Consider the following 19,677-nt stretch of genomic DNA (forward strand, 5'->3'; position numbering starts at 1 on the left):
TTTAATTTTCTTTAAAGATATAAAAAAAAAAATCATAGGAGTTTAAATTTCAAAAATGATACATAAAAACAGTTAAGGCCATAAAATTCACAGGTAAATATAATTTAAGGCAAATATCACAAACTGAATAATTGAAAATTAAACACCATTATATGAGAATTTAAGGATGATGCATTTCCACAGCTTAGTAGGGGTCTTCACAGCACAATCTTGAAAGAACTGAAGAGAAATGAAAATATAAAGTTGCAGTTAAAGCAAAAAAAAATCCCGTTGAGTACAACATACATTGGTAATAACAATAACCTGATTTTTTCTTACCTGACAAAATCTGGTGATCTTGAAATGACATGCTGAAACTCTGAGAGGTTCACGGTTCCATCCTTGTCAATGTCTGACTCTTCAAGAATCTAAAAAACATAGAAAGGAAAGAACTATACAGTGTACAGATCTGCATGCACTGGCTGTTTTAACCATCTAATGTGCTTTCTGTACATTTTCAAAGAGAAGAGGCCTCAGTGAACTCACGTTTTTGATGAGCTGTTGCATTTCATCTGCTGTTAGTCTCGTGTCATCAGTCTCCCCGGTCAGACAGTTAACCAGCTTCTCCAGATCACCACAATCAAGGGTTCCATCATTGTCAAAGTCTAAAAAAAATATGAATGTGTGTATTACACAGACTGATAGCTGTACATGTATTATTAATAAAAGGCTCTGTTTTTTTAATCAACTTATTTACCAAATATCCGGAATGCATAATGGGATTTAATTTCCAGAGTAGCGGAGTCACTGAAGGCACTCAGGAGATCCAGAAAGTCCTCAAATGTGAGGCTTCCATCTTTCTGTTCAGACGTTGAGAATACATAGCAGATTCTTTCCCTGAAAGGGTTGGACTGGGACAAGAAAAAGTACAAGGGTCACTACAGTTTACCGGTACTTGAAGCACTTCCTCCAGAAAGTTAAACACTGAAAAAAAAACAATAAGCAGTTCACATAACACCACAATTTCTCTGTGTAACTCTTAAATGTAATTTTACCTTGAGTTCTGGCAGAGTAAGAATCTTCTCCATTGGTACTCTGGCTTGTGGACGGTCTTTGTCATCTTTACCGAGCAGTTCAGTGAATCTCTTGTGAGCGCTGAACAAAAAAGGAAGCCACAGCTTAATTGTGTGTTGCAACACGGATTGATAAGATTAAAATGATTTTGTTTTTCTTGGCAACATGACTGTAGTCTGGCATGCAGTTGATCACTTACAGAAGAATTTCTTGTTTTGTCAAGAATGTCAGTTCCTAAAAGGAAAAGTAAGCATTGTTAGAATGATAAAAGCCGGTGCTTTTATTCCTCACTACGCTGTAACGCTTTTGAGTTTGATTTCCTATATCATGCATCTATGGCAGTGGTGTCCAAACTGTTCCACAAAGCGCCGTGTGGCTGCAGGTTTTTGTTCCAACCAATGAAGAGCCCACAGTTTGACCAATCAACTGTCTGAAGACTGAGATCAGTTGATTAAATGAGTCAAGTCTGGTGTGCTTCTGCTTGATTCGAACAAAAACCTGCAGCCACACGGCCCTTCGTGGAACCGTTTGGACACCTCTGATGGTCTGACTATCTGACATTAGCATAAACATTAGCCTCCACTGTCTTAATCAGCGTGATGACAAATGACATTAACGTTATGTTTAGATTATAGGAAATACTACGACTACAGAGCGCGAATAAATCAGCCTGCCGTTTCCATGTCAAGGTTTTAAAAGTTTTCTTTCGCCTTTAAACATCAGGCCCAGATGACGTTGTCCACGTTTGTTACGGGTCGTAAATACAACTGCTTTCAACTTTAGCCACTCGCTTAACGACCATGACCATGTAACTGCTGCTTTTTGGGACTCTGCTTTCGGTACTTACTTGGTATTCCGAGAGCAAATCCTTCCCAAGCTGACTTGCCGTAGTTCCCATACTGACAGTTTCGACTCGAATATTTACTTTTTGTTACTGTGAATAGTTCTCAACTCGTCAACTAGCTGCGCTTGTATCGCTTACTTCCGGTTTCTAGTTAGCGCATTCTCTTTCCTGGGTTTAACTACATAATGGTTTCCATAGTGACGCACTTCTAAACAGCTGCTGTCCTCACAAAAGGTAAGCGACCAACAGGTGACATAACAGAGAAACTAAGTACATTTACTGAAGTACTGTACTCAAGTGCAGATTTGAATTACTTGTTTTTGTTTTACTCTACTTTATACTTCTACTCCACCACGTCGAGGGTAATATTGTTCTTTTAACTCCACTACATTTATTTTACAGCTATAGTTACTAACTGCTTTTCAAATTTTACATTACATTTTACAATATTTTTGCCTTGTGTACTCTTACAACAAAAATCATATTTAAAAATAAAGTGTCTTGTAGGAGATCTTTGTCCTGTTTAAGAATGTGAGTTGTTAGAAGGAATTCCCCATCACTACTTCAGATGGTTAAGCCTTAGAAGGGGCAACATTACCTGGTATTTCACAACAAAAGATTAGAGCAAAGTCTGGAAAATCAATTCATTTTACATCAAAACTTTGTTATTTTCTTCTTTCCTCTCCCAGTCACTAGGTGGGGCACTACTTGACTAAAGTAGCTAACTGTAGTTAAAGTAGATAAAACTAGCTCAACTTTGAGCATCTACAACAGTAAAATGGTGCTTACACACTGACAGATCAGCATTGTCATATCAAATATGATTATATATCACAGAAAAGACATTTTACTGCAAAACAAGAGTTTTATTTTGTAGTGCTTTGAGTAGTTGATAATACTTATATACATAATACATAATACTTTTACTTAAGTAAAAGATCTGAGTACTTCTAGTAGTACAGATCGGGCTAACCTGTGTAGTTACAATTATTTCATGCTACAGTATCCTTATTTTGACACAGCTGATACCAGTTTGTTTATTAGAGTACCTCATGTGAAATCTCTAAATATCTCTAATGTTACTTACTTTTGGGTAGCCTGAATAATAGTATACAAAATGGAAATACTCAAGTGATTTATCCTGTCTCTATTCAAAGATTCTTTATTGTCAATTCGCTGTGTGTGCAGGACATACAGACAAATCAAAATACTGTTTCTCCTTCGCCAAGTAATAGGTTCCATTCAGTAAAAACAAAACACAAACAAGAAAAAGATAGAATAGCAAAAACCTATGTACAGAAAAAAAAAATCTTCTGGTATAAAAATAGAATAAAGAGAAGAAAAACCTATGTACAATACAGAATGTGCAGTATGGCAGCAGCATAGTTGGCAGTAGTGCAATTCAGTGAAAAAAAGTGCAAAGTAAATAAAGCAGTCCACAGGAGATGGTTACTTAGCAGCAGATGAAAAGTTGGATTTTGGTCCAGAAAAGGAGGAAGGTAGTGGATGGAGTTCAGCTTCCTGACAGCCTGGATGAAGCTGTTTGATAGTCTTGTGGAGCAGGCCCGGAGACTCTGGTACCTTCTCCCTGATGGCAGGAGGCTGAAGAGAGTGTGTGAGGGGTGGGAGGTGTCACCAGCAATGCAGATGGCTCTGCGGGTGAGGTGGGTGTGGAAAATGTCCGTGATGGATGACAGGGGGGCACTGATGATGTTGCTGGCTGTCTTCACTATGCGTTGCAGGGTTTTTCAGCAGGAGGCAGTGCAGCCTCCATACCGCACAGCCATGCAGCCAGTGAGAATGCTCTCAATGGTCCCTTGGTAGAAGGAGTACATGATGGGGGGTGGGACTCTTGCTCTCTTCGGTTTTCAGAGGAATTAGAGGCGTGTTTGAGCTTTCTTGGCCAGTGATGTGGTGTTGTTGGTCCAGGAGAGGTCCTCGGAGATGTGCACCCCTAGGAACCTAGTGCTGCTCACCCTCTCCACAGTTGCTCCGTTGATGGTCAGTGGGGGGTGTTGCAGAGGTCCTCTCCTGAAGTCCACAACAATCTCTTTGGTTTTCCCCACGTTGAGGAACAGATTGTTGTCCTTGCACCACTGGACCAGTTGGCTCACCTCATTTCTGTAGTTGGTTTCATCATCATCAGTGATGAGGCCCACTACAGTCATGTCACCTGCAAACTTTATTATGTGGTTGGTGCTGTAGCTGGGCACACAGTCGTGGGTCAGCAGGGTGAAGAGCAGGGGGCTGAGCACACACCCTTGTGGGGCCCCCGTGCTCACCATGATGGTCTGTGAGGTGTTGTTGCCGACCCGAACATTTTGTGGCCTCCCTGTTAAAAAGTCTAGCACCCAGTTGCAAAGAGAAGTTTTGAGTCCCAAGTGTCTTAGTTTCTGTATTAGCTGCTGGGGGATGATTGTGTTGAATGCTGAGCTGAAGTCTAGGAACAGCATCCTCACATATGAGTTTTTGGAGTCCAGGTGGGTGAGGGCTGGATGAAGAGCAGCAGAGATTGCGTCCTCTGTGGACCTGTTTGTCCTGTAAGCGAACTGGAATGGGTCATGGGAGGGAGAGAGAATGGCTTTGATGTTCTGCATGACCAATTTCTCAAAGCATTTCATTATGATGGGGGTTAGGGCCACGGGTATGTAGTCATTGTAGTTGGATGGGTGGGAATTTTTTGGAACTGGCATTATTGTGGTGGCTTTGAAACACGCTGGGACAACAGCCTGGCTCAGGGAGATGTTGAAGATGTCCGTCAGGACATCCTTGAGCTCGTCAGCACAGTCCTTTAGGACACGACCAGGTATATTGTCTGGTCCCTCTGCCTTACCCGCGTCGATCTTGCAGAGTGACCTCTTAACGCTAGCTGGAGACAGACACACAGCCTCCTCATCCGGGGGGGGAGTGGTCTTCTGTGCCGGTGTGTTGTTTTGTGTTTCAAATCGGCCAAAGAAGTTGTTGAGGCAGTTTAGCAGAGTGATGTCACTGTCACAGGTCCATGGTGGGTGTTTGTAGTCTGTGAAGGTTTGGATGCTGAAGTGACCGGATATTTTCTTACTATATTGTTCTTTCGCTTCCCTGATTCCACGGGACAGGTTGGCTCTGGCTGTTGCTAAACCGGTGGTGTCCCTGGCTCTGAAGGCTGCATCCCGAGCCCTCAGGAGCCTGTGAACCTCTCCTGTCAGCCATGGTTTCTGGTTGGCACGAACAGTGATGGTTTTCCTGTGAGTGACATCATCTATGCATTTTGTGATGTATGCAGTAACAGTCTCTGTGTGCTCCTCTATGTCTGTGTGGTCATTGTAAGTGGCTGCATGTTTGAAGATGTCCCAGTCTGTGGTGTTGAAACAGTCTTTCAGAGCATAGGAGGCCCCCTCTGGCCACACACGTACCTCCTTTTTAGTTGGTTTGATGGCTCTCACCCTAGGTATGTATGCCGGTCTCAGGATGATGGTAGTGTGATCTGAGACTCCTAGGTGGGGAAGGGGGGAGGCCTTGTATGCATCTTTGCAGTTTGTGTACACTAAATCCAGTGTGTTGTCTCCCCTTGTTGGAAAATCTACGTGTTGATGTAGTTTGGGCAATAAAACCTTTAAATCTGCGTGGTTGAAGTCCCCCGCGGTGATGAGGAATCCGTCTGGATGCGCTGTCTGTTGTTCACTGATGACCTGGTAGAGTTCGTTGAGTGCCTCGCTCCCATCGCTGGTGTTAGCGCAGGGAGGGATGTAAACAGCGACAAGCAAGATGATCGTAATCTCCCTCGGTAGATAAAAAGGTCGGCACTTTATGAAAATAAACTCCGCCAGCGGAGAACAGTGTTTGTGAACGACAGCAACATCTCGGCACCAAGCGTCGCTGATGTAAACACACACTCCCCCGCCGCGAGTCTTGCCTTCTTCCATAAAGACTCGGTCGGAGCGGTAGCATGTTAGCCCCTCTAGCTGGATGGCAGAGTCCGGGATGTTGTCATTTAGCCATGTCTCTGTGAAAATGAGAACACAGCAGTCCCTCACATCACGCCGCGCAGATCTCAGAAGTTGTAAGTGTTCTATTTTATTGTCCAGTGAGCGTACATTGGCCATAATGATGGATGGTATCGCGGGTCTGTGTGGGCTAGCGGCTAGCCTAGCCCGGACGCCTCCGCGTTTTCCTCGCTTCTGCTTTCTCTCACACCGCTTTCGGGTCCTCCTCTCTGGGCCGGATGCGGCTGGCGAGTCTGGTCTTGTAGCAGTCTGGCGGAGGAGTCCGAGGCCCCGAAGTTCCTCTGAAACTTTCTGGTCCAGGTGTAGGTGCTGTGTAGTCTTGTTCCTTATATCCATAAGGCAGTGGCGACTATATCTTTTAACTGGCGTTGACGACGAACTACTCGCGTGGTTCGTAAACAAACGTAAACAAACACATGAACATACAGGAGAACACACATGTTTTGACACCGAATTCGGAGAGAGAGGGGCTGCTGTGTCAGGACACGCCGCCATCTTTCTTCTGAATGTTTTCCCCCAAAAAATCCCTAAAAAAGACAGTACAGCAAAACTAAACTTTTCTAATCATCTTCATTTTATTGTAGTTTTACCATAAATAGGCTCCTTTTCTTGTTTGTAGCAGAAACAAACAAAATCAGTGTTTCAGTGCGTTTTTCTTCTATAAATGAAATTCAGCTAAGTCATTAATTCAGCTTACAAGTACACCAACATTAAAAACCACAAACATTAAAAACTTGATAATATACCTACAAAATCAGCAGCTTTTGGTAATGTGTTGAAATACTTTGGGAACTGAACACAATCTACAAATATTCATAATTCTAATCTACAAAGATGAATGTATCATAAATGAGAAATAGATGAGCATCTTGACAAAGATCAGGAGCTGATTAACTCAGCCCGAGGATAGAGACAGGCTAAGCTCCTGGATTTGTCTCCCAATCTGTTGTATCTGAAATAGAAAAGTAAAAACAGAATTGCTCTTAATACAGCAAGAAGAGTAATGTGCACATTTTTTACATCTCACTATGTTCAGGCACTAATCCCATCACTCTAATTAGGGGTTTTATTCCAAATAAACACAACAACTCTTATGATATTTATTCTTTATTAACTAGCAGACACCGGAACAGCTTCTTCCCCACAGCAGTCACTCTGCTGAATAGTAACAGTTAACAGCTAACTTGCATATTACATATTTTATTTTATTTTATTTTGTCTTATTCTATTTTTATATTTATTTTATTTATCTTCTAACCCTTTTATTGCACCAGTCACTACTGGACTGGTACCCATTTCATGTTTCATACTGCACTTACTGCATATTTGTATATTTGTACATATTGTATATAGATTTGTTACCTTGTTTTACCACTAGAGAGACAACAACTGCCGGCAAAAAAATCCTTGTATGTGTATGCGTACGTGGCGATTAAAGCTGATTCTGATTCTTCTCAGATCATACCTGTCATTTTCGTTCCCTCCTTGGTCTCAGCTGGAACACCAATCCCATACTCATTTTCCCCAGTGACTCTGAAGAAGTAGATTCCTCCCTCCTCCAGGTCAGACACCTTATAGGACAGTCTGCGGCATTTGTCTGTGAGTCTCGTCCACCCTTTTCTGCTGATGTCCCGTATGTCCACAAGGTAGTTCTTGACAGCAGCTCCTCCCTCATTTTCAGGGATGTCCCAGGTAATAGTGGCAGAGCTTTTGGTCACATCTTTAACAACTAAATGTGATGGTGGACCAGGGGAATCCAAAACCCTCACACTCAGGGTCAAAGAGGCAGAGCCGGCAACATTTTGCAGTTTGACTATGTATTTGCCGGAGTCATCACGTGTTGCCCGTTCCACTGTAATAGAGGTGAAGGAGCTGGTGGTGTTGATGAGTCCTCTGACTCTTAGATCTATGTCTGCTTTGTCCCATGACACACTAGGAACGGGTTTCCCTGTGAATGGTACAGTCAAAGTGAAGGAGCTGCTATCTTTAACAAGTAGGGTCTTCCTCATCTCAGCGCTGACATCAAACCTGGGCTCCTCTTCTCTCTCAGTGGCTACTTGAGGATCCGTTTCAGGGCTGGGCTCACTGATGCCAATCTTATTTATGGATCTGACAACAAAAACATATTCTGTCCAAGATGTGAGTCCAGTTACTGTAAACTCTGTTTTATCTGTGTTACGAACAGCAGCAACCCAGTCTTCTTCTGTTGATTTTCTGAATTCAACTTTATACCCTGTGACTGCTGCTCCGCCGTCAAACAACGGCTTATTCCATGATAGAGTGATTGAGGACCTTGATGAATCAACTATGGTGGGCTTTGCTGGAGGGGAAGGTAGAAACTTTGGATCCTCTGCCATAGTGAGCGGGCATGGGAGACTAGGTTCACTTAACCCTGCCACGTTCTCAGCAAAGACTCTGAATTCGTACTCACATCCCTCGCGCAGACCAGAGGCTTTGACTCTTAAGTCATAAACTGGCTTTTTATTGACTCTTACCCAGCGAACACCCTGCTTTTCCCTCTTCTCAATGATGTAACCACTGATGCGGCTCCCACCGTCAGAGGTTGGTCTCTTCCAGCAGACAGTCATGGCCTCGCTGGTTGCATTTGTGACCTCAACGTCCATTGGAGCAGATGGGATAGTAAAGGGATCCATGGCCCTGATGGGCTCACTTTCCAAAGTCTCGCCTTCCCCATATTTGTTCACTGCCCTCACTCTAAACAGATATTCATTCCCTTTCAGCAGCTTGGTTATCTTACAAGTAGTTGCCATCATGTCATCGTACAGAAGAGTCCAGGCTACACGACTGGTTTCACACTTCTCAACAATATAGTGCATGATCTCAGCACCGCCAGTCTCATGAGGGGGTCCCCATGAGAGGGTGCATTTCTCTGCTGAGAGTGCAGACACTTCCAGCGGTCCAGCAGGTGGACCAGGTCTGTCCAGGACCTTGCAAGTGATAACTTTAGATGTGGTACCACCTGTATTCTGTAGGGTCAGAGTATACTGTCCAGAGTCTTTCCTAACACTTTCTCTGATAAGTAGAGAGGTGTGCGTCTTTGTTGCAGTAATCTCAATCCTTCCCTTGGTGCCAATATTTCTACCATTCTTCAGCCAAAACACTGTGGGGTTGGGGCGACCGGAGATGTCAGCATCTATTCTTAGGAGTTCTCCTGCTTTGACAATCACCACCTGTCTAAATTTGTCCTCCAAGATAATTTTGGGTGGCTCTACATCATGCTGCACAGTAACAGGTCCTGTGGTTTCAGAAGGTGCACTGAAGAGCTCAGCTGAATTCTTGGCAATCACACGAAAATCATACTGTTCACCCTCTGTGAGGCCAGTCACTTCCAAGAAAGTGTCCAGTAAGTTGGTGAAGTTGCACTTGAGCCAGCAACTATGTGGTAGCTCTTTACGCTCAACAATGTAACCAGTTATTTTAGCTCCACCATCATATTCAGGTTTTTCCCATGAGAGGGAAACTGAGCTGGTAGTTATATTGGTGACTGTGAGGTTGCGTGGAGGATCGCACTGGTCTCTTGCAGCCACAGGATCAGATGCCTTACTGCAGGGTCCAACACCTGCCATATTCTCAGCACAGACCCGGAACTCATATATCAGGCCCTCTTCAACACTTGTTACCTTGAACTGGTTCTCAGTCACCTGGTTTCTGTTTAACTTTGTCCACAGAATACTGCTTTGATCTTTGCATTCAATATGATATCCGATGATGGGGCTGCCACCATCACTGTCTGGTTTGTTCCAAGCAGTGACCATTACAGACTTAGATGCCTGCACAACACGGAGGTTGGTTGGTGGACCAGGAGGCTTGAAGGGATACTGGGCAACAACAGGTTCAGATTCAACAGACTGACTCGTGCCATAGCGATTCTCTGCAGCAATACAAAACTGATATTCAGTACCCTGTGTCAGACGGGAAATTCTGATTGATGTTCTTGCAACTGTAGCTGACACAGTCTGCCATATTGTGCTCCCCATATCTCTCTTCTTAACAATATAATTACTGATTTGAGATCCACCAGTATAATGTGGCGGCTGCCATGACAAAGACACAAAGTCAGCACTCACTTCATCCACTCTGAAGTCACTTGGTGGTCCAGGTCTTTCAAAAACATTAACAAAAATTTCAGCAGATGTACTTCCTACAGAGTTTGTCAGAGTCACCTCATACACACCAACATCTATCCTGGTTGCATCTTTGATAATGATCTGAGACGATGTGTCAGATGTGTGCACATTTACCCTGCTTGTCTCTTTCAGCATGTTGCCATCTTTTTTCCAAGCTGCTGTTGGTGGTGGTACACCCTTGAATGGGACATCAATCTTTAAATCGTTGCCTGCCTTAACACTGAATGTGTTGGACAGCAAATTAATAATGGGCTCAGCACTAGTATCTTTTACAGTAACAGGTGCCAACAGGGACTTTGGTTCACTCTTTCCCTTTTCATTCACAGCGCTCACTCTAAAGAAGTACTCCTTTCCTTTTGCAAGCCCATTAATAGTCACTTCCAGTGCCTTACTCTCTGAACATATTGTCCATGTGTCATCTTCCTTAGCTTGCATTTCTACAGTATAACTTGTGATTTTGCTTCCTCCATCATGGTCAGGCTTCTCCCAAGAGAGTCTTGCACTATTGCAAGTGACATCACTGAGCGTGATTTTGCCAGGAGGCAGAGGAGCCTCAGATGCTTTAACAGCCTCAGGAATCTCTGCTGGAAGTCCAGCCCCAAACTCATTCACAGCCAGGACACGGAAATAATAAAAGCATCCTTCCTGGAGATTGTCAATCTTGTATGAGTTTCTCACACAGCTGCTACAGACACTTGTGAATGCCTTTCTAGCCTCCTCTCGCTTCTCTACAATGTAGTGCGAAATCTTTGCTCCTCCATCAATAAGAGGTGCCTCCCAGGAGATGGAGACCGAGTCTCTCTTCACATCCTTCACTTCAAGGTTTGTTGGTGCACTGGGAGAGTCCAATACTCTGACATTAATGAATGCTGATTTAGTGCCACTGCAGTTCTCAGCAGTCAACACATATTTTCCTGTGTCATTTCTATTGACGTTCTCAATCAATAGCACTGTGTAGGAGCTTGTTACCTCAGTTTGGGCACGCTCACTGAGAGTTCCACCTTCCTTTGACCATTTAACCTCAGGCTCTGGCCTTCCTTTGATGGTGACAAAGAGACGTAATGTGGAACAGGCTCGAACGTTCACAATCTTCCTCAAGGCAGTGTCCAACTCAATCTCAGGTGCCTCCAGCTTTTCAGCTGCTTTCACAGACCCAGGTAGATCGACATGCTCTCCAACTCCAGCTGCGTTCATCGCACGTATACGAAAATTGTACTCTGCATTTTCTTTCAGTCTCCTCACGGTGTAGGTTGTTTCCTCTACACTTGAGCTCGGTGTGCATGTAATCCACTCATCCTCTTCTGTTTCTTTCATCTCAACTACAAATCCAGTGATGGCTGCTCCACCATCATAGATAGGCTTTGACCAGGTCAGAGACACCGTACTGCTGGAATAGTCTGTCACTTTAGGGTTGGTAGGTGGACCAGGTGGGTAAGTAGCCTCACAGACTTTTATATAGTCACTTGGCTCACTGGGTGCACCCACGCCAGCAGCATTTTCTGCAAATACTCTAAACTGATAGTAATGTCCCTCGGTCAGCCCTGTGCATCGGAAACGCAAATCGTTTAGTCTTCTCTTGTTGCATTTTGTCCACCTGACACCCTCTTTGTCACGTTTCTCCAGGATGTAGCCATCAATCTCTGAGCCTCCATCACTCTCTGGCCTTTCCCATGTTAGTGCTATAGAGTCACCAGTCACAGCGCTGGCTGTAGGGGTGGAAGGTGCACTTGGTGTTGTGAAAGGGTTTTGTGCAATGAAGGGGTCTGATTCCAAAAATTCACCAACACCAAATTTATTCACTGCAGCTATTCTGAATATATATTCTTTACCAGGCACCAGTTTTGTCACTTTGTAACTCACAGCTTCAACATGAGCTTCCACCCCTGTCCATGTAACACGGCTAGTCTCCCTTTTTTCAATGATGTAGTGGGAAACACAGGCACCGCCATCATTTAAAGGGGGGTTCCAGTGAAGATTACACTTTTCTGCGCTGACAACTTTCACCTTCAGAGGTCCATCAGGAGGACCAGGTCTATCCAGGACCTTCACATTAATTGGTACTGATGTAGTTCCACCAATGTTACTAAGGCTCAATAAAAAGTGGCCCCCATCCACTCGAGTACAGTCCCTGACAATCAGAGTTGTGTGAGTGAGGGTGGTTTTGACCTCCATTCTCTGTGTAGCTTTGTCAATTTCTTTTCCTTCCTTCAGCCAGGTTACTTCAGGAAGAGGCTTCCCAAAGTAATCAGCATCAATAACAAACGCCTCACCAGCCTGAACAACAGTAGTACTCTTGAACTTAGGATCAATGAATATTGTGGGCCCTTCAATAACATCCTGAGCGATGATGGTTACGCTTTCTGAAGGTGCACTCCAAACACCAGCACCATTCTTGGCAGTCACCCTAAACTCATAACTCTGGCCTCCTGTCAGACCTGTGACTGTGAACTGATTCTCAATAACATTGGTGAAGTTTGCTTTCATCCACCTGCCGTCTGGGAGCTCCTTCTTTTCAACAACATAGCCCGTAATGGTGCTTCCGCCATCATACCTGGGTTTTGCCCACTGAAGTGTGATGTTCTCTCTAGTAATGACAACAGCCTCGGGTTTACCAGGCGGATCACAGGGGTCTCTCGCCACATAACATTCAGATATCTTGCTAGATGAGCTGAGTCCAGCAATATTCTCAGCAAAGACTCTGAATTCATAGGCAATGCCTTCCTCCAGTCCACTTGTTTTGAAGCGAGCATCAGGTATGACAAGCTTGTTCAGCTTCGTCCACAAAATGCTGTTCTTCTCTTTCCGTTCAAGATGATAGCCAATGATGGGACTGCCTCCATCTTTGGCTGGAGGCTCCCATTCAACAACCATGCTGTATTTTGTCACTGTGGACACAAAGGGGGTGCCAGGAGCAGCAGGCACACTGAATGGATACTGTGCAATTACAATAGGAGAGGTGATTGCAGTACTCTTTCCATACCTATTTTCGGCAAACACTTTGAACTGGTATTCACTTCCTGTCTTCAGCTTAGTGACTTTGATTGTAGTTCTCACTGTTGTTGCTGACACGGTCTGCCACTCTGTACTTGTAGTTTCGCGTTTCTCCACTATGTAGTTGTCTAGCTGACAGCCTCCTGTGTATTCAGGTGGCTCCCAGGAGATGGTAACGTAGTCAGAACTGATTTCATCAATCCTCACGGGCCCTGTTGGTGGGTCCGGCTTTTCAAGAACAACCACTGTGACTTCTCCTGTAGATTTCCCAGCACTGTTGCTTGCTGTGACTGAGTATTGACCAGAGTGCTCCCTGGCTGCATGTCTGATATGAAGAACCGTTAATGAAGGTGCAGTTAAAACCTCTAGCCTCGAGGTCTCTTTAACTGCCTGACCATCTCTTTTCCATTCAATCTTTGGTGCTGGTTGCCCAGTCACTGGGACCTCTACTTTCAGATCCTCACCATTCTTGACAGTGAATGTGCTGAAAGTTATCTGCAGTGTTGGCTTAATAGCATTTTCCTTATCTGTGACAGGGCCAGGTGGAACCCTAGGGCTGCGTTCTCTGTTCTCTGCAGTGTCAGACGTACCTGGTGTGAAGATCAAATGAGCATTAAATTATTATAATTAAGAGGGTTCTTGATAATCTATATGATTTTTTAAATCCATTTGAGAAAACACAGTAATCTGTTGATTTGATCCGCATCAAAATATGGGTGACTTATTTCATTTGGTTAGGATGTAAAAATCATAATAATTTGAGTATTCTGAAAAAAATATAAAACAAAATGTATAACATATATATAATATACAGTAAGTGGATGTTTGTACTAAGATTATTTTGTTACACTTAACTTATGAGTCTTACCCCTTTTTCTATGTAATAATAATATAATATAAAATAGAAATATTTAATGTATATATGAATATACCTTATCTAGGCCACAGAGCAATAGGATGAATTCATGACATACCTTGGACAATGGGTGTGGAGGGTGACTGGGATGCCCCTATTGTGAGCCTTGCATCAGTGTTCGGTGTCATATTTATATTTAGAGCGTGAGCTTTATCTTCAGGTTTCTTTCCTGTCTACAAAAGAGAATGGTACAAAACTGTAAATGAAAATCAAATGAAAGAGATGCAAACACAAACAGGGCGAAATGTTTATTTTATTCCCATTTTCTTTGTGAGACTGGCTGAGAATGTTTGGTTGTTTGTAAGTAGAGTGTAGCTTTATAACCACATCTAAAATTGTTACACATATTTCATCATAATAGGATTTTGGCAAAAGTAACACTGGTGTTTAAAACAAACTAGCATGTGGGCTGTCTCACTGCAGTGAGTGTGATGTGTTGGTAACAGAAACTCTTGATGGTGTTAAAAATAACTCCAGGCATGGTGGACCAGACGACCATCTGTTCAGATAAAACTCTATTATTATCTAGCTTCTAAAGCTCTCATAACTTTTAATCATTTCAGTTTAGTAAGAAACCCAATTCGGAAAAATCACTAAACAAAAAGTAATTCTGAAGTGCCCTCAATACTTTCTGTACCATTTCAATAACTTTTAAGATATTCCTTGTAACTATTAAATTTTCAAACATAACAGTACTTACTTCATTGTTGCTTGATTCCATCCTGTCTCTTTCTTGTCCTTATGTATGAGAAATGCAATGTGATTTAAAATCCAGCTAGTTCACTAACAATGCATCAACTGTGGTGATCCCCAAAACTCTGTGGCAGACATACTCAGCTCGGCCAGTCACTGCCTGCTTTATCTCCAAAAGCATTCAGTGGCTAAAATAACCATGACAGCTGATTGGCCAGCTACTCATGCTTTTAAAGTTAGTTAAGTCTATATGGGTCAGCAAGGAAAAACTGGAAAGTTGCTCAGCAGATGAATATTGTCCACATACTATTCCAGTTACAGGGGGTTTACCATATGACTTTACACTTTAGATATCTTGTAAATACATTTATTTATGTTTGTTGGGGGGTGGGTGGATTATATGTGTCCACATTTTAAGTGAACAAGCCCTCCTGTTACAAAATACTTAACCTGTAGGATACTTTTATTAGTATATGTGCATTAAATCTACTGTCTTGATCAATATTTACCGGATGTGACATTACCATGTTTGTCAGTATTGTCTGATTGTAGCCTGTCTCTCCTACTTTAATTTGATTGTGTTTATAGGGAATGACAGTCGTCTGCCAACTCACACAACTACATTTTTACTAACCTATAAAAAATGCAGATTAAGGCATAAATAAATCCATATTAACATCTATTTACTCTAAATAACTTTATTGAATTTTATGGTAACTCCGAGATTATGCAAATAAATACTTGCAGAAACATTTATTCTGAAAAAATGAACCGGAAACATACCAATAAACACCGACGAAGAAGAACACGTGCCACTTTGGAAGGTGGTTAGCTTAGCTAACCGATGCTAGGGAGAAAACAAATACAGATAGAAATAAAACAACGCGGACATGAATAAGAATTAGACGTGTCTTTATAAAGATGTTAATCTGCTGTTTGTTTCAAGACGATGTCAAACTTTAACGGTGAGTTCATCATCAGTTGAACTCGTGCTGGTGTCGTGGGAAAACGATGAATGAGAGAAGCACAGGTGTCTGTCCGTTTATAACTGCTTTAGCCTGCTTTATTTTGATGTAGAGTTGTCTTATGCGTTTCTGTCACAAACATTCGCCAGTACGAACGTTTCCGTCCCCCGCTAACGTTAGAGTCCTTATTTTAGAGGTGCCACATTGTCAACTGATTAGTTATTGATTGACAGAAAATGTTTTGGCAACAATTTAGATTAGTTCCGGCTTCTCAAGTATGAATGTTTTTCTTTACTATTACTGGGCTTTCGGCCGTCGGAACAAGACATGCAATCTGCGATCCGGGCTTTGGAAAATTGTGATTGGTCTTCTTCTTCTGATTTCTGAGATTTTAATAATTTAAAATAATCATAAGTTTCATCCCTGCTGTCTGCTTGCTCCTCAGTGTGGCACGTCTGTCTGACAGTTTAACAGGATGATGCTTAACTAACCTTAACTAACCTACCACTCTGTCAAATCTCATGCCTCTTTGCCTCACCAGCAGATACAACCATGCCGCTCCAGTTTGCGTATACCGACCAGCACTTTGTCACAGATGTGCGTCGGAGCAGTGGAAACCATCCCGGGGTGGCATCACCACCAGTAAAGTTTGACACAATCCTCCAAGCCGGCTGGACAGACAGGATGGAGAGGGGACTTTTTCGCTACCATCTGGGTGATTTACAAACTCGTATCCTGCCGGGTTCACATGGCTTTGTGGCCCAGCTGAATATTCAAAGAGGAATAGAGAGAAGAAAGCCTCAGGAGATACTGAGCATTCAGCAGGAGTTCAATGCCGGGCAGTTTAATTTTAACAAAATCAATCCAGGGGAAATCATATTTGAGATGATAAAGGACACAGAGAGAGGCACAGCTTTGCATTACAATGGACAGCTGCATCAACCCAATAGGATGGTCGTTCTGGTCAATGTCAGTCCTTTGGAGTTTGGACATTGCCTCTTTGTTCCAGATCCATCGCTTTGTTTACCGCAGGTTCTGACAAGGTTCGCCGTCCAAGCCGGTATTGAGTCTGTGCTCCTGAGCTCCAACCCTGACTTTCGTGTGGGTTTTAACAGTCTAGGAGCATTTGCGTCTGTCAATCATTTACACCTACATGGTTATTACCTGGACCACAAGCTCAAGATAGAATCTATGCCGGTCAAGGGACTAGTTCCTGAAAAGGGATTTTATCGCTTGTTGGACTTTCCTGCAGGGTTTTTGTTTTACACAGAGTCGGAGGACGTGGAGAAAGTTGCCAGAGCCATCTGTGAAGTGACAGACTTTCTTGTGGATGGTAATATTGCACACAACTTGTTCTTGACTCGGGGATGTCCGCCCTGTGATCGCACACAGAACGAAAAGACCCTCTGTTCAAGAAAAGGTGTTCGTATCGCTGTATGGCCCAGGATATCCTGCTTTGGTGCCAAAGAGGAGTCTGCCTTCAATGTCGCTCTTTGCGAGCTGGCTGGACATTTACCATTTAAGAACAAGAAGGACTTTGAGCTCACAACTGAGAAAGATGTGATAGACATCATTCAGAGGTATCTTCTACCTGATAGGGAGTTTCAGAGGTTGGAACAGCAGCTTACTCATCATTTAATTGATTTATAATGTGTGGAGGCGTTGTTAAATCTTGTGCTCGAGTTACAAACCAACAAGATTGCTACATGTATTTCACGGTTTTTGGTGTATCAGTTTCTGTGACATAAATTAAGAAAATATCCTCACATTGGGTTATACATTGGGAGATCAGCAGAATCCCCTGTCCTGCACCAGACCTAACTATAGCATTGGATGTGCACACAACCACTCTCCTGAATATGTGACAAATCCATAGAAGCCATAAAAAGGATTGAAAATTTTTAAATTCTTCATTATTACATTTATAAGTTAGACTGTGCTTTAATCAAGTAGTGAATGTGTTATATTGAAACTGGTATCAAATTAAATGCCAAAAGCACTTTATGTAAAAACAAAAGTTTTGCATTTATTTTCTGTGAATTCCAGTTCTGAGTTGTGACTGACCTTTTTCACAACCCACATTTTGACTTGTCAACACAGGAGAAGCACAGGTATAATTAATATCATCATTAATGGCTGCATTTTAACTCTATGTTCCACCTTGTTCATCCTGTCTCACTGTCACCGACTTACTTTGGACAGAACAGAGCCTTTGTTAATGTTCTTTTTACACTTGTGCTTTTCTTGTTAAGACAGGTCAGAGTATCTGCTATGAAGATGCTACGATGTACTGTTTGATAAAGTAACAGAGGGAACATGGAGGTATAAATAGAGGCATCGTCTTGAAAAATTAGAATGAAACGGTGTGTCGCTTTCGGGCTATTTCTCTTGTAGGAAACGGAAACGGGTGCAAGGGTGGGATCATTTAACAGAAAAGTTGTGTAAACTGAATGTCACTGATGAAGCTGACAACAGTGTGTGACACTCAGTATGATGCTTTGGAGCTCCTCAAAGTCTCTCCTCAACAAGCCTGGCAGCGGTGCTCAGATCAAGGGGATCAGTGTTACACATTATCCCTGAAGAGCACATCATCTGCCAGAATTACATCACCAAGGCAGCAGTGCTAAGCCAAGCAGTAAGATCAATGAGCACAGATACCTGCTCGCTCATTTTAATGAGGTTCCTCATTGGTGAGTACAAAACCAGTGCATTGATCTATGTTTAGCTGCTGACATGCTCGTTTTTTCCCCAGTGAGTTTTTCCCACACCCAACCCAGCATCAGCCTCCTCACCCCCCCCCCCTCGCCACCAGCCAGAGGTACTGGAATATCAAGACCTCCTCTGCCAGGCTGTACAAAAACTTCATCCATAAGCTGTGAGGGTATTCAACAGCTTGAAGGCCAAGTAGTCCATTAGAAACACTATTTTGTTTATACATGTATACGTATGGCATACACATGTATAAATGGCAACCATATGAGCTTAAACCTGAAGCTTGAATGTGAACTTTGTCACTTTGTCTGACTTGTTGATGTCGTCTTTAACAGGATAAGTGATAATATCTGGTTTAATAGCTGATGTGTCCACAGAGTGTCACCTTCATGACCATCATCCCGTCACACCTCAGTGCTTGTTGGAGCCACTCAGTGTCTGGTCAGTAACGGAATAATCCTTCATAGATTGCTTAGTGGCTACAAATATGATTCACACTGTTTCTGTTGAGGGAATAATGTGACCTCTACTGTGATTACTCAAAGATGAAATTTTCACTTACACAGCTACTTTATACTCACATATAAGGTATGTGTAAGGTATTCCTTTGTTATACATATGTGTCAACTTTAACCAACTAATTGATGCATATCTGTCCACATCTTAACACCTTCCATCATTTATCATAATACAATTATGCTGCAGTAGGTCAGATACAATACTTTTTTTTGTAGAAGTTGTAGGAACCTTGCAATTAGAAGATAATTTCCTGTTCCCTCCTTTCATCATATTCAACTCAGACAAGCTTAAGACTCTGGGGGACTCACCTAAAGAAGTCGTTCAGTTTAACCTCAGAAGGCAGAAATGGGGAATGTCAAAAAACATTGGAGTTTTTTTTTCCCCTTTGCAACTTTTCATTTAGTGTGAGGCATCATAGAGAGAGCGTTGGAGAGGGTTGCATATATATAAAACTTCTAATGCAGTTCTGTTTTTGCAAATGTTTTAATGCCTTTTTTAAAACATCTTTTGATTTATTTTGGTGGAATAGGGTTAAATAAGACAATAACTCTTGAGTTACAAGTCAGAATTGTGTGTTTAATTCTTGATCAATGACAATTTCAATTTTCTTTTAGATAGTTTCAGGTTGTTCTGCCCACTTGTCCTCACAGTTTCATCAGAGGATAGAAGAGAAACCACCACGTGACATAGGAGCTGCTGGATGTCCTACAGTCATGTGTGTTTGACTTTCCTGAAACAATGTACAGGTAGGTCTGGATCACCTGCACTATTTACATTTGGCTGTCCGTGTGTATACATTCATCCCTTCTCTGTTGTGGATGTTACATAGTACATGCTGAACAGGGAAAGT

At 42.6% G+C, this 19,677-nt stretch overlaps 3 protein-coding genes across 8 annotated transcripts; 1 reads left to right on the top strand and 2 right to left on the bottom strand.

Annotated features, from left to right (window-relative positions):
- Positions 1 to 79: 79 nt before the first annotated feature.
- On the bottom strand, positions 80 to 2,038 carry LOC121182714 (calcium and integrin-binding protein 1-like). Its single transcript, XM_041039390.1, has 7 exons — positions 1,901 to 2,038; positions 1,253 to 1,287; positions 1,035 to 1,134; positions 737 to 890; positions 526 to 644; positions 319 to 407; positions 80 to 219 (listed from the first exon to the last, which is right to left on the bottom strand). The coding sequence occupies exons 1-7, from the start codon at positions 1,949 to 1,951 to the stop codon at positions 198 to 200; spliced, it is 570 nt and encodes a 189-aa protein (XP_040895324.1). The 5' UTR covers positions 1,952 to 2,038; the 3' UTR covers positions 80 to 197.
- Positions 2,021 to 17,741, top strand: gdpgp1 (GDP-D-glucose phosphorylase 1). 6 transcript variants are annotated; one of them, XM_041039388.1, is made up of 2 exons: positions 2,021 to 2,131; positions 16,138 to 17,741. In XM_041039388.1, exon 2 carries the CDS (start codon positions 16,149 to 16,151, stop codon positions 17,244 to 17,246), a length of 1,098 nt encoding a protein of 365 aa, XP_040895322.1. In that variant the 5' UTR covers positions 2,021 to 2,131; positions 16,138 to 16,148; the 3' UTR covers positions 17,247 to 17,741. The 6 variants fall into 6 exon arrangements, with proteins under 6 accessions (XP_040895322.1, XP_040895323.1, XP_040895319.1 ...); XM_041039389.1 differs by having other exon boundaries at positions 2,108 to 2,131; positions 16,141 to 17,741; XM_041039385.1 differs by lacking the exon at positions 2,021 to 2,131 and adding an exon at positions 15,437 to 15,596.
- On the bottom strand, positions 6,701 to 14,776 carry LOC121182710 (titin-like). Its single transcript, XM_041039382.1, has 4 exons — positions 14,639 to 14,776; positions 13,997 to 14,111; positions 7,349 to 13,612; positions 6,701 to 6,835 (listed from the first exon to the last, which is right to left on the bottom strand). The coding sequence occupies exons 1-4, from the start codon at positions 14,657 to 14,659 to the stop codon at positions 6,801 to 6,803; spliced, it is 6,435 nt and encodes a 2,144-aa protein (XP_040895316.1). The 5' UTR covers positions 14,660 to 14,776; the 3' UTR covers positions 6,701 to 6,800.
- Positions 17,742 to 19,677: the final 1,936 nt, after the last annotated feature.

This window comes from Toxotes jaculatrix, chromosome 5 (assembly GCF_017976425.1).
Source record: "Toxotes jaculatrix isolate fToxJac2 chromosome 5, fToxJac2.pri, whole genome shotgun sequence".
Classification (NCBI taxonomy): domain Eukaryota; kingdom Metazoa; phylum Chordata; class Actinopteri; family Toxotidae; genus Toxotes; species Toxotes jaculatrix.